We start from the raw sequence: 16,666 nt of genomic DNA, 5'->3' as shown, positions 1-16,666 counted from the left end.
TTGAATTCTGACTTCACATTCAATCTCTACTTTCATCGCTCTACCCTTCCCTGTGTGTAACATCCAGTTGACCAAGCCTGCTTACCACACTGACATATACTATCTATCACAAGCAAACTATCAACAAATATTATCACCAGCAAAGTATCAACAAACACTATCACCAGCAAAGTATCAACAATACGAAGTGTACATTTGAATCAAGACCAAAAGATATCAACCAATTTTCACCATGTCCGCTTCTGAGACAACTGAGAAAACGAATAAAACAGAGAAACCACCTACCGTATTGGGGTTCTCGGCCTTTGGACTCTTCCCTGAAACAGCCTGCAAAATCTTGACAGAATCAAGAGAAGAACAGAAGGATCTATTGGAAGTTATGGACGAATATCGAGAGAGTCTTTCGATTCTTGGAAGATTGTCCGAGGTCAAGAAAGATAAAGGAATTTCTTGTGAGTAGATACCCCACTTACTTCAATACTTCATCCCTGTGATCCTACACCTGGTCATTGTGCTCTATCAAGCCACATCCAATTCACTTTCTATGATATCAGACTTTGAAAGATTGACCTCCTGGATGAAGCTCACAGTGCATCATCAGTCTCAATGCTGACTTTAAGGGTTATTGCTTAACATGACAAATTTTTCTGAAATTGAACCACCTCATGGGGAAGACTACAACATTGATGGATCATATCTCACTCATCTTCCAACATTCCTAAATAACATAGAGAAAACAATCAACAGTGTCACTCAAAACGGTCATTGGGCTAGGAGTAATGGTGAAGATACAAAGACTGAATTTCAAACTCGTCTTCGAAAAATGTCAAATGATCCAGGGGCAATCAGTGAAGATGAAGCATGGAGAGTTTGGTGGTATGAAGAAGATGCTTTGAAGGAATTAAGACAAACTATTTGTCAGCTGAGTAAGTCATGTGAAATGTTTGGTGATTCTGTAGGATGTGCGAATTGGGCACAATGGGGTTATGATTTGGAAGAAAAGGTTTGTGAAGTTGTTTCGAGAGATGATGAGGATGTTGATATGTGGAATGAAGACGAGATGGATGTTGAGATGATGGATGTGAGTTGAGGAAGATTTCCCTGTATGACTGTAAAAACGGGTGAGTTTGTACTTGGTATTGTATGGACCATACTCGATAGGTCGCTCTGTGTGATGCAAAGTACAGGTGAAGAATAACAGACCAGGTAGAGAGAGACTTGTAGGATGACAAAAAAGAGGCAATCTTGTTCTGGGTCTCAGTAGTGATACACTGTAGGGTGAAACCTATTGTACAAAACAACTAAGTCCTGCCTGTTCTTGATACACTTGAGACAACAAGAGGAGTTTTGACAGGTCTGCAATTTGTGCATGCAAGTTAGGGGAGAAAGTATGAAACATGTTTCTTCTACTTGTTTCCCAAGCTATCGACTGATCCTTTGACTTTCCAAATTGCGTGATGAGCGCTCATTTTTGGTCGTATTGCCTGGTGATCACTGACATATGTAGACAGGATATATGAGGCATCCATATTGTCAGATATCTCCAAGTCTTGATTTACTATTTTCTTGTCCTACACTTCTTAACTGTTGCCCAAAACTGTCATAAAGAAACAACATCTTCACTACTCATTTCAACCCATACTGGTATTTCCACTGTGATGAGCTATCCTACCCCTGACCAATCAGTGGCTTCGTCGGAATATGACCTTACGGTTATTCCCGCGCCTACGAGAGCCGTTCATCCTCAACTCCAGTCGTTCTCAATCTTCTCACTTTTCCCACAAACCACAAGTCAGATTGTACAAAATATCACAAGACAAGAACTGAATTCTCTTCTTGCCGAGATGGAAAAGATGCGTGGATCTATAATAGCTCTAGGAAAGTTTTCCACCAACATGGAAACCCGGCTATTGTCCTGTAAGCTTCTACCTCCTTCCATTTTTGTAAGCTGATTTATTTAGGGTCACTACAAACTACAGTAAGCCCGTTTACCATTCTTCAAGAAGTAGGACCATCCTATTTTAGAATGGAAGCTATGAATCTGCCCGAGATCGAGCCATTCGTACAAGATCTCGAAATTTCGGTGAATACTTTGAATACCGCTCCTTCCGGCTGGCCCCAAGCCCTCGATCATCGACTGAATGAACTAGCCCCATATTCGAGTACGCTCCAATCTGCTCTTGATGTCTATGAGGTTCATGATAAGGCTATGGAAGAAGTCAGAGCGTCTTGTGCTTCACTCAGGAACTCATGTGAGACAAACGGGGATGAATGGGGAACATGGTATTGGGCGCAGGACGGGATTCGGTGGGAAGGTCGGATCATTCGGCTTATGAGCAAAGAGTAAGATACTACTTTGGACCTACTCTAAGAAGAGGGGAATGTTAGTCAGGCATCCGCCAGGGAAGGGATGGTTTACGAGTACAATACGGATTGACCGAAGGTTAGATCATCGATCGACGAGGGATGACAGGACTGTTAGATTAATTGGGAATAACAATATGAAGGTGTCTGGTGGTTCAGTGTCTTAGACTTTGCCTTCATGACCAACCAGGTCACTTCACTTGTAACATTATTTCACAGAAGATCTCCTACTGTACATGCGTTTTCATGAAGGTATGAGAAGAAGAAATCGTTTCCGAGGTGGCTTGGTCTCATGACAAGGCGACCGCGGTCCGATGCGCACGGAACATCGGATGGTTCAACTTTTATGTATGTACACAAGTACGATTGATGAGTTTAAAGAAAGCGCCCCATGTCTTGCCTGTCCTTGCAACACTTGCTGGGATATGAGTGATACAACTGGCACTTATATCAAGATTGAATCTTCTAAGTAGAGTTCATATGTGGCTTTTCAGGACGGTTTAAGACTGTGAACTCCCTCCCTGATCATGACATTACAATGTGAGTCTTGAAGCATGCATGAAGGTCTGAGGCAGCATAAGTAGCATCAGTAGGGCAGAGATACAAAGTAGAAAGTTCAGCATCATGTCAGACACGTCTCATTCCCTCTTGGTAGGTCTTGATCCCCGCTGACGTCGAAACTGCTCGGATACCAACCTGATCTGCCTCAATTGCCTTTTTCACCTCGTTCTCAACTCCATATCCAACAGTCTTCCAAATCAAAGTTCCCATCTCATCCCCACAGGTCTCGCACATGGTCTCCAACATGAAAGCCGCCATATCAACTTCTTGCAATGCTTCTTCGTATACTACATGAACCCTTGTGGCAAGTTCAGGAGTACATGAATCGGGAGTCTGTTTATTTAATAGATCTCTCAAAGCCCATCTCCATCCGAAACCACTGTTATTGATGCTGGCTATGGTTGAATGAAGTGCTTGAACAGATCCCCCAAGGCTTGACAAGTATGGGGAAGGCAGGGTATAATGCCTGCTGCCTCCCTTCACCAAGCATATGAATCTGCTCAAGGAGTTCTCTAATTCCCCTAGATATCAGCATCATGGTCATGTATGTAAAACTTACAGGGAATCTGTTGATGACATGCCGAAGGAAAGAGCTTTGCTAATGTACTGATTGCAAAGGACATTTCATCCATCCTGCTCAGAAGAATCAATTTCTCTGTTCTTGTGGTCGCGCGCGCTACCTTAAGACCAATACTGGAAAAGAGAGAGAAAACGGAGAAGGGTTCAAGACCTGTGTGTGGATGTTGAACCATCGTAGAGTCCTCCTTGTATGTCTCTTCCTGGTTGGTCTGTTCCATGATAAGATTGAGTAGTTGTAAACTATCTTGAATCTCAGGTGGTGTGTTGTGAGGGCGATTTGAAGCTGGGAGATCTGAAGGTGAGGAGAATATCGAAACAAAGAGCGTTCTTTCAGTCGCCGATTTGTTTGATGTCATTTTGAGGACATAACAATATGACACACATGTAGTCATTTGGTATCATTTGGGAGAGATAAAGGAATTGTGATTTTATGTGTTTAGTAATGGTGTCTTCCTGTTTGGGAGCTTTCAGAGACTTGTCAACTACTTCAACAGTGATCTTGACCAAGGATGTTATACTGCACCGTACACATGAAAGTGTCCACCAATTGCGCGGAGTGGCTGAGTACCCGCGCATTGACTGTCAGGTCTCAGCGCCATGGAAAACACTATAGCAGGGTGTTATCCTTGTTCGACTTTATCTATCTCGAGTCGGATGTGCAGTGGTCCCAGATTCCACAAAGGAGGCTCCGTACGAACTGCTTGTCAGCGATACGCAGTTGACGTGATATCATGTCATCTCCGACCACATATCATTCGTGCGATGTCGTGCTCCCACATGTTTAGAAAGGTAAGCATGTAAGCAGAGCTTGGTTGTTACGGATTTTGAACAGAGATCCTTCATACCCCTTCCCCTGGGTAGATGTAGGTCACATCATGTGAGATATTTGAGAAAACACATTTAAAGGGCTCAGCCTGTTTGTTTCTCCCTATCTGTTTCTCCTTATTGATAATCCCTCCCAATTGCAAGTTAAGATGAGCTCATACACACAAACCAATGACCAGTCTTCCTGCGGGACACCGATGACAGGATTCACCACCTTTTACAAACCTTCATTGACTCCAGGACTTTTTCAAGCAATGATTGAGGCGCCAAAGGCCACAAGACATGCCGCTTTGAGAGAACTTGATAATGTTCTATTCTCATTGGCTCAGTTGAGTGACAAATGCCCTCCACAAATTGACACAATTACCAACACGGATAGCGTCTACTCCTTTTGTTGTCAGTGATCTCTCTCAATTCACCACCAACACAATGTCAATGTCAGAACTGACTATATGTAGGTGCTCTGACGGCTAAGTCAAGTGTAGCAGGTTTTTTATGGGACTGTGACCCCATGTCGCTCTTGATCCCCCTTGATGTTGGTTTTCAATTGCCCAAAATATATGATCGTCTTCATGAAACCTTCAGGTCTATGGAGCAACAAGGAGTTGAGCCATTTCAGCCATTCATGTATCCATATGATGTACCATCAGGAGAAAAGGCACAAACTGTCACGGCCGTCGAGCAACTTCTTCCTTATAGACCGACGGTCGACGAACCTCGGCTAACTTCACGCTTCTGAGTCGATGTCTCACCCAACCAGGAGGGCGCAGACGTCGAAAGGAGTGTAACTACGGCGTACTTTGGCATAGTTACTCTAACTAAGGCTTTGTTCTATTGATGGCGATGTATCTCGATGTATAGCTATCTCTATTTGTCTTTTACTACTGACAACAATCAAGGATCGCTGAAGAAGTTCAGCGATCTGTAAACTATCTATACTACTCCTCTCTTCTCATAGAACGTCCCTCAACTCCTGCACTGCCTCACGCTCAGTCCTCTTCGTTCAACTTTGCCGTACCTCGCCGTATCCCCGATATCCTACTCCGCTCACCTCGACTAACTTCGCCTAACTTCCCCTGTTCTGCTCTCCCTCGGTTCCCTTCCCCTAACTTCGCCGTAGTTCTCCGCTAGGCGGGGTTATCGTGACAAATACCCTCTTGGTTCTCGTAACTTCGCCGTAGTTGGTCTCAGTGGTTCGAGTGGAGGTTGGTGGTGGTGAAAAGGAAGGTCGGTGATGGTGAAAGGAGGGTCGGTGGTGGTGGTTGTCAGGGATGTTACGACGTAGTTCGTGACAGTCGCCCCCTCCTTAGGCGCGAACGTCCTCGTGAGCTTTGTATGCATGTAATGAAGAAAAGGACACTCAGCAGGTTACAGGAAACACAATTGGTCATATAACAGTTGTTGGTAGATGATACCATGGTTCGTTGTTAAACGGACAGTAAACTTCGTCGAAGTTCATCGTGGTTGCTTGTTGTTACCCTGTGGTAGTTACCTTGTAAGTGAGACAGAGGATTTGGGGTACAACAAACCTCGTCGACGTTCGTCAGCGTATCCCTAACTTATATGAATGTGAGACACGTAGCGTGGGAATTTTGATCGTCGTCATGGTGTTTGTTGTTGCTGAGACACCTTGTTATGCGAAGTTACCAGCGCCCTGACGACGAGTAGCCATGTCAGTTATACTAAATACTCAGTACTTCGGCCCACTTCTTCTTCTTTCCCAGGACTAATCCTAAATCGTACTATCATCGTCTATTGATTTCCAGTCTTTACCTTACCAAACATATCAATTTGATATATTTCAACAAAATGTCTTCTCGTCCGGAGCTCAATGCCCATAAATTTTTTGCAGATCGCTTCGCCGCTGTCCGTAAGTCTACTTGTACTCTCTATAAGCTACTTCTGTCGCTGATTGTCTTAGTCGCTCAGCAGGGGAACTCTCCCCGCCAAGTGTCGTCTATGGGCTTTGGAGCCTTAGCCATCACCGATGGCTCGCCTTCTGCTGCTGCAGCTTCTGCTGCAGTTCCTTCTGCCCCCGCGTCCCCTGCTGCGGTTACGACCCCTCTCTCCTCTGGCCAACAGGAGGTCAGACCTGCTCCTGTTGGCCCTTTGCAAGCTTCGGGTCAGTCCGCTACTGTGGTGGAAATCGACGATGATGATGAAGAGATGGATGGTGATGAGGAGGTGGTTGGTGTTCGTCGTGGTGCAGAGACGGGTGTGTTGGTTGATGATGGTGAGACGGGTGGTGCAGATGACGATGATGAGATGGGTGAGGTCGATGAAGATGAGGAAATCCTCAGTGTTGATCTCGGTGATCCGGCGCTGTTTGAGGATAGAGAAACTTGGATGTCGGAGTTGGAAAAGTTAAGCCGTATGTCCTCTTGTCATATACCCTGCTCGTAAGTGCTGACATGTAGCTGTTCGTGATAATGAGGGGTCTCCCGAATTCCGCGTACGGCTCCAGACTTCTTTCGGGAAGAAACGGGTTGCGTATCAGGAGAAGATGGATGCTTTGGCTGAGATTAAAGCCGAGAAACGTTGCCGTTCCCCTTCCGCCCACGACGAAGTAACCCCTCCTTCGGCGAAACGGGTCAAAGAGACCCCTCGATCCTCTACAGGACAGGCTGAATTGTTTCCCTCCCCTTCCCACGAGCCAGGGAGTGCTCGCAAGGCATCGTTGCGAGAACAGGATAGGCTATGGAAGTTGTTTATCGATGAAAGGGAGCGATGGGAGGTCGCCAGTATCGATGAGTCGTGTGATAGATGTCGGTAGGTTCCTTCCCTAGAAGTTTATACATCTGCTGATCAGTAGCCGTGAAATTATCACGTATGGGAGAGCGAAATGGCCGTGTCTACGACCGGTCAAACCTCATAATCGCGGGTCCCGTTGTGCCTCTTGCACTTCTGGCCCCTGCTCGTTCTGTCCCCCCAACACCGCTCGGGATATTCCTCCTAGACCTTCTGCTCCCCTCGGTCCCCCCTACACTCCGTCCGCCGCTGTTCGCCGCCGTCTCCCCACAGCCCAAGACGGAAACTATCCTTCGCGCTCTCCTTCGGCGAACTTCTCCTCTCCTGGCCCCACCTCGCCGTCACCCGGCGTCCGTCGCCCGCCTAACTCTCCCGTGGCCGGACCGTCTCGTCTCCCTGCTACCCCTTCGGCAGGTTCGTCTCGTCGCGCGCCTCGCCGTGCTCCTTCCGCCTCCCTCCAGCCCTCGACACCTATGGCTGGCCCATCTCGTCTCCCGGCTACCCCTTCTGCCGGTCCGTCTCGTCCCACCAGGAGCCGTCCTACTCCTGTGTCAACTCAAGAGGAGTCTCCTCTAAGTCTCCCTCCTGCCCTTGGGACCCGAAGCCGTCAACCATCTGTTCCTCCTGCTTCTGGGCTTTCAACTCCTGCCCCTCCCGTGAAAACTCCTCCGAAATCTTCGAAAGGGAAAGGCAAGAAGAAGAAAGCTGTCCAGTTCGAACCGGCTGTGGTGGAAAACGAAAGTACTCAGCTACCAGAGGAAATCCCTCCTTCCCTCGACCACCCCACTATCGCTCTCGATCCTCGGATACCAGAGGAGGACAAACAGCTAGCCACCTTCCGTTCCGTCATTATTGGTTTAACCACTCAATTACAAGCCAATAGACGAGATACGGCGAAGCTCGTCGAATATTGCGTGAAGTTGGTCTCCGCGATGAATACTCTCTCTTGGACAATGGCAACCCTTGTGAACTCCTCCGACATAGGGCCATTAGGGCGAACTGAGTTAGCTAGAGTCTCCCGAGAGCTCACAACGGACATGAGCGACTTCTACCGCAACCTCTTTGACTCTCCCTACCTCCTGAACCCCACTGAGTATATGCTCCCCCCTACACTGGACTGGTTAAAACCATCTCAACCAGCTCGACTCAGTTCTCAGGATGGTGCTTTCCTCGATATCCTAACTCTTCCCGCAGACTGCCTTAGGGCACTTCGTCAGTTGTGGAAATCACCTAGTCTGAGTCTCGCTCGTGATCCTGCTCTCCACTCCGCTCACATTCTCGCCTTTAACACAGCATGGAAGGAGACTCGAGCCCTCCGACGGACGGTGGCACCGAAGGTTACTGAGAGTAGTTCTGGGGGTGGTCCTGCACCGGGGAACGAGGAACAGGGAGGAAGTTCGCAGCAGTGAGTTGTACTTAGCTAATGTTGTACCAGTTGTATGAATTACTTCCTCGTTCGTGATCTTACCACTCGTCCTTTCATCGGCTTATCCGGGTGAAGTTCGTGGAACTTCGCCAATATGTCATTAGCTCCGTCCACATTCTCTACTGGTTCCCATGATACTGCGTCGTCAGAGCCCTCGTAGCCTAACCATTCTACTAGATACTCTAACTTTCCTGACCTCTTATTTACTCTCGAGTCCACAATATCCTTTACTTCCCATGATTCTCCTATGTTATCTACTTCCACTGGGCCAGGTGGTTCAGCTTGCTGACCAGGAAATATTGGAGGGTGATAGGGGCGAAGCAAGGAGACATGGAATACATCATGGATACCTGCCATCGTTCCTGGTAACTAATGGTTACACGACCTCAGGGCCAATAGGGACCGGACGGGGTCCATATGGGCCGTCCGGGCCCGTCCGGTGTAACCAAATCTTCCGTGCCACGTGAGCCGGCGTCGGCCGACGTCGGCCTACGATCGCTTTTTACGATTGACTTTCAATTTCAACAATCAACATTGTTTGCTTCATGCAATCACTGAAAGTCTTCGACCTTTGCATGTAATAATGAGGCAGTCATGACATGTGCATACATTGATTGACTATTTGCTACAAAGTTAACCCCCAGTTTCATCCAGCAGATCTAACATGGTTTGATCATTGTCATTCGTATTCTTGTCGGACACCCCGGCACCTGATCCACTCGCGTTCGACGTTTGACGATCTAAATCGTTGGGAGTTGACAAGCGACTACTTTCTGAGATCTGACGAGACTTCCCTCGCTTTCCGGAGACTTGAGCAGATCGAAGACGTTGTTCAAAAGTCTGAGAAGGTTTGCGTTGCGATCGTAAGTTCCGCGCAGGACCGGATGTAGCAGCCGCAGCAGCAGGATCGGTATTCAGCTCTTTATTCGCAGCGTCATCCATCGTGATATCTAATGTCAGTGCTGTATACAATAATGAGTGATAAAAGACATACCTCCATCGTTCCAGCCCGCACTGAGTCCTGTAAGTTGTCCGTGTTCCAACACCGGCGATGGAAGAAGGTTGACCGCGGTACGGCGACGACGTAAGGAGGGATCGTCGGTGTCGAAGACATTAGCAGCTACGGCAGCATTAAGCTGCTTGACAAGTGCATGCCCGTCGCGAGTAAGCGGACCTAAAGCAGACAAAATCACCTGAGGCGGAATCAAGGTATCAATTGCCGCTTTTCATTTAGCATAGCACACAATTGTTAACTGGTACTTACCAAAACCACTGACGATTGCTTCTAATCCTTCGAGCTTGGCAACAAGGTTAGAGGCCAATGACGCATCTAGGATTTCTTCTTCTAATACATTCTTCCCAAAATCACAATTGCTCGTTCCTCTTGCACGGCACTCAGCACAGCTTGATTGTGCCCTCTCACTGACGGTTATGCAGCCAAAGGATACGGCATCATCGCGAGTAATTCGATTTTGACAATGTGAACACATTGCCACGCCGGAACGGATCACAGATTGGGGGCCACACACGATATTGTGCGCCAGACGGTGCCGCTTGACCTAAGTTCATTGATAAGCATTGTTCTGGTCGAGTTTAACATCAGAAGTTCAAGCTCACTATTTCTAACTCTTTATTCGGTGGTATAGCCCACACTTCGCCTTTCAAGGTGTTTGGCAGTAAAGCCAATGTCTTTGAGCTATCCTGAGGAAAAACACGACGATTGAATTTCGTTCCCGGCACCCATTCGAACGGTTCATACGCACCTGCTAATTAGATACTGTCAATGACTCGACAAAAGGTTCTAACGTACTCAATACTGTTGTTGAAAGAAATTCATCGACTGCTGATCCTCCCTTTTCTGGAGAGGTGTCGTTGCGACGACTTCCCTTGTTTGCGTACCGCTTGGGCGTTGGAGGAGGTACTTTAGGTGTAGGTGGTGTATCTGACATTTTGATGCTATAGCTGAGTTTGAATTGACGAGAAAAGTTGAAGAATGGTGGGCTAAGAGCTACGACATTACACTTAATACATCCTCGTTGTGTGTACACTTGTTTACACTTTCTGTGTAGAAAATTGTTCAACCAACGACGCCCTGCAACATTTGTTGCTCGGGATTGCAATGAAACAGTTTGACATCATCCTTTGAGGGTAACTATGATTGCAACGGACCATCATTGGCCGACGTCGGCCGACGTCGGTTTTCTTGCATTGTTATAGCTTTAGAGGCGTAATTTTTCTCTCTCAGACATACCTTTCAGTGTGTCATGTAAAGCATTAAGCGACGAAGGACGCTGTCGAACACGAAACGCATCAAGATCCCTAGCAGCCTCGTCTTCCGTAATTGATCGTGTCTGAGCCATTAACTTGATCTGATTGATAATGACTAGACGTCGGTTCCAAAACCTCCGCTCTGTGTCACCGCCAACGCCCCAATGATGCTGAGGATTTTCGTACATCATTTTAGCAGACGGTTTGCCGTTTAAGCCGGTGGTATATTCTTCCCAAACCTGATTTACGGTCCGTAAAGTTCGTAGCAGGCTGAAAGGCGTCAAGACAGCTCTAGGTTGATTTACTATGGTTGATGGAGGTAAAGCTGTACCTTCTGCTGCTGTACTTGATGTAGGAATGTTTTCAAGCATCACCGTTGCTTGCAGGGCGCGAGATGTTGTTTCTGATTGCACGGGTGTTTCACCTGCCGTGATTTCAATTCCTTGAAGGATACTAGGTAGGGTAATCGGCTGGCTTAAAGCGACAAGGATCCGAGATAGCTGCTGCTGGTTAAGGTTCAATGATACGTCTTGATTTTGAGCGGTTGTGATCAAAGACGACAATTTATGATGAATTTCGCTACTATCTTGTGTTTGCTTCATGAAATGCGCCGAGAGGGTTGATGCAAGTTGTGGCATGGCTTCAGCTAGCCTACGATCGTGACTATTTGTACGAAGAGAGCATGTGTCAAAATAACAAGCTTCCCATTGCTTGAATTCATCATTTTGAAACAGGGAATGCGACCAAAGGTACAGCTCGGGGTATTTTTGACGCCAGGCGCAGATGTCTTGAAAGAATACCTTACGAAGGTGTTTCAAGAGCTGAACAAACGTCATAGCCTGTCTGTCTATAGCGTCACCTTGCCGTAAGGAAAGATCCATTTCCCTTTGCATGAGCAATGCTTTTACAGACGAGATTTGCTTACCATTTTTCAAGCGAGGGAAATACCATTCTTTGTAGAGTGTCCGGTACAGGAATATCACGCGGAAGGTAGTAGTCTTGGCTTCCATAAGGCTTAAACCCGGCCAATGCACGTAATACTGAACGAGGCATATGACCCAGATAGACATTTTCCAAAACATCTTGATTCCAATGGCCTGCACGCGCAATATCTTGAGCTGATACACCTTCACTTTCGGCCAGCTGAGCTCCTCCGGCTCTATTGATATGTGTCTTCTTTCCCGTATTAACTTGAGCGCTTTTAAGAGCCTGAGTAATTGAATCATATTGTGCTTTATACGTGAGTTGATCTGTACGGGAATATATCGAATGTTGGAGGAGTTTATCGTTGTACCACGTCTCACGAGAAGCAAGGTTGGGAAATCCATTGTCTCCAAGGCTGCCGGCCTGAAATCTAACTGAGTTAACACGCATATTAGTTTAGCTAAACCGACGTCGGCCGACGTCGGCTGACATTCACTCACCGAGCAAACAAGTAAACTGCTAAGATACCCACAGGACACATAAAAACGTCTTTGTTGCGTATCAACCCCGAATACTCTACTTTTCCATGCTTGTTAACCTTTACACGTCTACTGACGCACACAACAACTAACATGGGTGTTGGTCCCTCGTTATCCCACACAGTGTAAGCCAAGTCTGAAAGTTCCATGCCTCGTTGATTATCGCCCCGGTAGAGCACATACAGGCCTAGGGCGTGAGCAACAGCATCACGAAGGCCTTGCTCAGTATTTCGAGAGACGTAAGCACTGAAGCAATCCTCAATTTGTTTTCTACTTTGATATCCGTCAAAAATCGTATCTAATGATTAATTAGGCCCTTAGCTGTGCCTACTTACTACTTGTTTTATCGATGAACATTTCTCTTTTGGTTTGTTCATCTACTCGGCGTAAGACTAGCAAAAGGCTTTTCATTGCTGCCGAGCGCGGATGGGGATGGCTGTTCATGCCTTTGTATTTTTGCTGTTTCCATAGACTGACCAGGGCAGCTACATGGAGTTTGATTGACGCTAAACTTTGCGTCATTCGGCTAAGCTTCAACAAAACTGGCATTTAGCAAACGCTTTATGTTAAAGGCAGCGAGTGAACACACCACTTTCCCTAGCTGTCGTTGTAACTTTTCCTCCTCGAGTTAGGTCTTCAACTACATCCAAAGCTCGTAGTTGACTTTCCTCTAACGTATCAAGACTAGTTTCAACATCTTCAATTGAGTATGCGGGCAGCAAATCAGAACTTGCTTCTCTTGCTCCAGCAATTGATGTCTCTGCTTGCTCAGGTGTACTTTGACGTTGCCTTTTGCTTGTATCTGTACGATTATTGGGATAAAATAACACTTGCGTATATATCCATCTAAGGGCGTACTCTGGCGTAACCGTATCTCTGGAACAATTAGCATCTTTTGATCGTTCCTACTTTGCCCCATCAAGCAATCCGCCGCCGGCCGACGTCGGCCAACTCATACAAAGTCACGTACCCGGTGCTAAACTTCATTCTTTGACACCATTCTTGCCATCTTCGTATGCGTACTTGGTAATGAGCTTGTGTTGAGGAAGCATTACTCATTTTCTCAAGTTCCCCAAAGTCTTCACGCCAATTATCTGACGTATTCCAACAATCTGCAATCTCATCATGTATAGTAGCGTTAAGACGGTTTTGACGAGACATTGTGTAGTTGAATAAAGCAAAAGCAGGTGGTAGAGAGCTGAAATGAATGAAAGACAGTTGCAGATAGTGAAAATAACGTTGCATTGTTCATTGTAACCCTTTTTTCACACTCAGGAACCCGCGGAGGTCTGTAACCGCGGCTGTTTGTATGGTGTAATTCCTGTAACCGCGGTTACAAGGACGGGACCTCGGACGCTATGGGCAAAAAGGGGGGTGTCACGTGACTTCGTGGCGGACGACGTCCGGACGCGAGCGGACGGCTGGGTAGGATAACTCTAATTTACAAGCATGAGAACCTACCTGCCGTACTACCTTGTACGGCCCACTTTGCTTCACATCTAACTTCTTCATTGGTCTTTTAGTCTTGATGTTTTCCAATGACAGCATCACTAATTCACCTTCCACGAAGTTCGGCGTAGTTCGGTGTTTCCTATTGTACCCTTCGGCGTACTTCTCATTAGCCCTCTCAATCCCCTCAATACATTCTTTATGTATCTCGGTCAGGTCCTTCACTACCATTGTAGCAGCGGGTACTTCGACCTCGCTAGCCTTGATCTCTTCAGCCCAACGGGGATGGTATCCATAGTTTGCATAAAATGGTGTTTTGTTTATCGCAGAATGGTGGGTGTTGTTATAAGCGAAGCTCGCTCGAGCAAGCAGCTTTGACCAGTCGTTTTGCTGATAAGAAGTGAAGATTCTAAGGTATAGTTCAAGGGATTGATTTGTTCGTTCAGTCTGTCCATCAGTCTGTGGATGATACGCCGTAGAGAGATGTAGTCTTATCCCGAGACTATCGGTCAAGTTCTTCCAAAACTTCGAGGTAAACTTCGATCCCCTGTCCGACACTATGTTCTCCGGTAACCCATGCTGAGCCACCACATAGTCCATTATCAGCTCTGATAGCCCAGCTGCGGTCAACTTCGTCGTAGTTGGGATAAAAACCGCCCATTTGGTCAATCGGTCCACTACTACCAGTATCGAATTATACCCATGGGAATTCGGGAGTTCTTCAATAAAATCCATCGAGATACTGGACCAAGGTTTCGTAGCCACCTCCAGCGGTTTAAGCTCTCCATGAGGTTTCTGCCTGTTAGTCTTTGCTCTCTGACATACCGCGCATCCAGCAACATAATCTTCGACATCCTTCCTTACTCCAACCCAGACATAATCCCTCAGGACTAGTTCAAGGGTTTTCGCTGAGCCTGGATGGCCAGCCAAGGGTGAATCGTGTCGCATCTTCATGACCTTCAGTCGAGCATCGGCGTAGTTCGGCACGTATGTGCGGTTGTCGAATGTGAGGAAACCCCTTGGGGTCCATCCGCCACGAAGTATTAAGGGAGATCGCGAACTACGACGTAGTTCGGTTATCGATGCTGGTTCCTGTACATTATCGTGACACGTCGGATGAGAACACTCAGCGCAGATAACTCCTAATAGCTCTCCTCTAACTTCCTCCACCTCTTCGTCTTCCTGTATCCCAACTGTCAGGTCCATGGGATCAATAAGGTCGTTCTCCCTCACTTCCTTTGTTCCTTGCAAGGCTCGAAGGAGGTGTTGTAACCCCGAGCTAGTCTCGTCAAGTTCGTCGAACTTCGGCAAGCCTTGAATAAGGTTGCTCTCTTGCACCATAGTACTTCCCTTTCCAGAGTGGTAGTCTGCTCTTCTCGACAGCCCGTCCGGCAGCGTAGCTTGTTTCCCAGGTCGATACACCATTTTAAACCTAAAGTTAGAAAGCTCTTCGACCCACCTGCCCTGCCTCGGGCTTAACTGCTTCGGTTCCATCCAGTATGTCAAATTCAAGTGGTCCGTGAGAACTGTAGTCTCTACCTGTAGTAGTAAGTGTCTCCTTCTCCTGAAGGCTTCAACAATAGCTAGTAACTCCTTTTCGCCTACCGTGTAGTTCAACTGCGCCGCCTGAAACGCTCCGGACTCGATAGCCACCGGGTGTTCTTGTCCCAACTCGTTCACCTGCGAAATTATGAAACCCCAGCCGAAGAACGACGCATCTGTTTGTAGTAGCGTCTTCAACGAGGGATCAAAGTGAGCCAATACTGGGGCCCTACACATCCTCTCCTTTAATTCCTTAAAAGCTCTTTCCTGTTCTACTCCCCAAACAAACGGTACATCCTTCCTGGTGAGATCATTGATCGGTTTAGCAATTCTGGAGAAGTTGGGAACAAAACGCCGATAATAACTGACAACTCCCATAAATCCTCTGCTCTCTTGCAAGTTCTTAGGACGAGGGAAAGACACGACAGCATCGATGTATTCCGGATTACTAGAAATCCCTTCTCGCGAAACCACGAACCCCAGGAAGACTACCGAATCTCTTTCAAACTCGCACTTACTTGCTTTTACGAACAACTTCGACCTTCGAAGCACTTCGAACACCTTCGCCGTAGTTCCTCTTAGTTCCTCCAATGTTTGACCGTAGATGAGTATATCATCTATGTAGACAACTACTCCTTTTCCCAGCAGCTCTCGAAAACTTTCATTCAAGAAGTGCTGAAACACAGCAGGAGCATTTCGTAGACCGTCTCGGACAACAAGAGACTCGAACATACCGTACTGAGTCCTGAACGCTGTCAGGTGTTCGTGTCCTTCCTTTACTCGTAGGAGTTGATAAGCCCCAATCAGATCTAACTTGCTGAAATACCTCGCTTTTCCTAGCTCTTCGGTTATCTGACCGATCAGAGGCAGCGGATAGGCGTCGGGTATCGTTGCCTCGTTTAACTTTCGGTAATCAATGACCATTCGCCATTGACCTTTTGCTTTCTTCGGTACCAAGAACATCGGTGATCCGTAGGGCGAATTACTGGGTTGAATTCTTCCGGCCGATATTTCGCGATCTAGGATGTCTCTCAGCGCACTTCTCTGATCTTCTCCAAGCGAGTAGAGTGGAGCAACCTTCAGGTTCGCCCCCTCCTTAAGATCAAACTCCAGATCATAGCCCCTCGAGGGAGGTAATTCTTCACCTCCCTTCCTTGGGTTAAAAACATCAATGAACAGGTGATATTGTTCAGGAACTACCTGATACAATTCCTCCTGTTCCTCCGGACTCAGTTCATCCTGGTCATCTTTGTCTCGGAGATCTATCGCGTCCGTCGGAGTCGGCAGCCCTATGGCTGCTAACTTCGCCGCACTTGGTGGGGCTGGGATGGGAAATTTCACCGAGTTGTCTCTTCCATCAAGGACAACCCCTTCCTTCCTGATCCAATCCCACCCTATCACAACATCTGCGTCGCAGAGCGTTGTTACGTCGAGACAAACA

General features: G+C 47.0%; 3 protein-coding genes across 3 annotated transcripts; 2 read left to right on the top strand and 1 right to left on the bottom strand.

The window, feature by feature from the left end:
• Positions 1-232: 232 nt before the first annotated feature.
• TREMEDRAFT_62240 (uncharacterized protein) lies at positions 233-2,347 on the top strand (the record flags this gene model as incomplete). The annotated part of the gene is made up of 6 exons (XM_007004574.1): positions 233-452; positions 621-926; positions 960-1,081; positions 1,508-1,532; positions 1,687-1,917; positions 1,962-2,347. The coding sequence occupies 6 exons, from the start codon at positions 233-235 to the stop codon at positions 2,345-2,347; spliced, it is 1,290 nt and encodes a 429-aa protein (XP_007004636.1).
• Positions 2,348-2,991: 644 nt separating this feature from the next.
• On the bottom strand, positions 2,992-3,860 carry TREMEDRAFT_62239 (uncharacterized protein; the record flags this gene model as incomplete). The annotated part of the gene is made up of 2 exons (XM_007004573.1): positions 2,992-3,446; positions 3,485-3,860. 2 exons carry the CDS (start codon positions 3,858-3,860, stop codon positions 2,992-2,994), a joined length of 831 nt encoding a protein of 276 aa, XP_007004635.1.
• A 2,278-nt stretch (positions 3,861-6,138) lies between these two features.
• On the top strand, positions 6,139-8,872 carry TREMEDRAFT_62238 (uncharacterized protein; the record flags this gene model as incomplete). Its single annotated transcript, XM_007004572.1, has 5 exons — positions 6,139-6,199; positions 6,251-6,700; positions 6,747-7,098; positions 7,142-8,482; positions 8,797-8,872. The coding sequence occupies 5 exons, from the start codon at positions 6,139-6,141 to the stop codon at positions 8,870-8,872; spliced, it is 2,280 nt and encodes a 759-aa protein (XP_007004634.1).
• Between the last annotated feature and the right edge of the window lie 7,794 nt (positions 8,873-16,666).

This window comes from Tremella mesenterica, assembly GCF_000271645.1.
Source record: "Tremella mesenterica DSM 1558 unplaced genomic scaffold TREMEscaffold_5, whole genome shotgun sequence".
NCBI lineage: Eukaryota > Fungi > Basidiomycota > Tremellomycetes > Tremellales > Tremellaceae > Tremella > Tremella mesenterica.
Note: the sequence above shows the minus strand (reverse complement) of the source record. Positions and strands in the feature narration are given on the sequence as shown.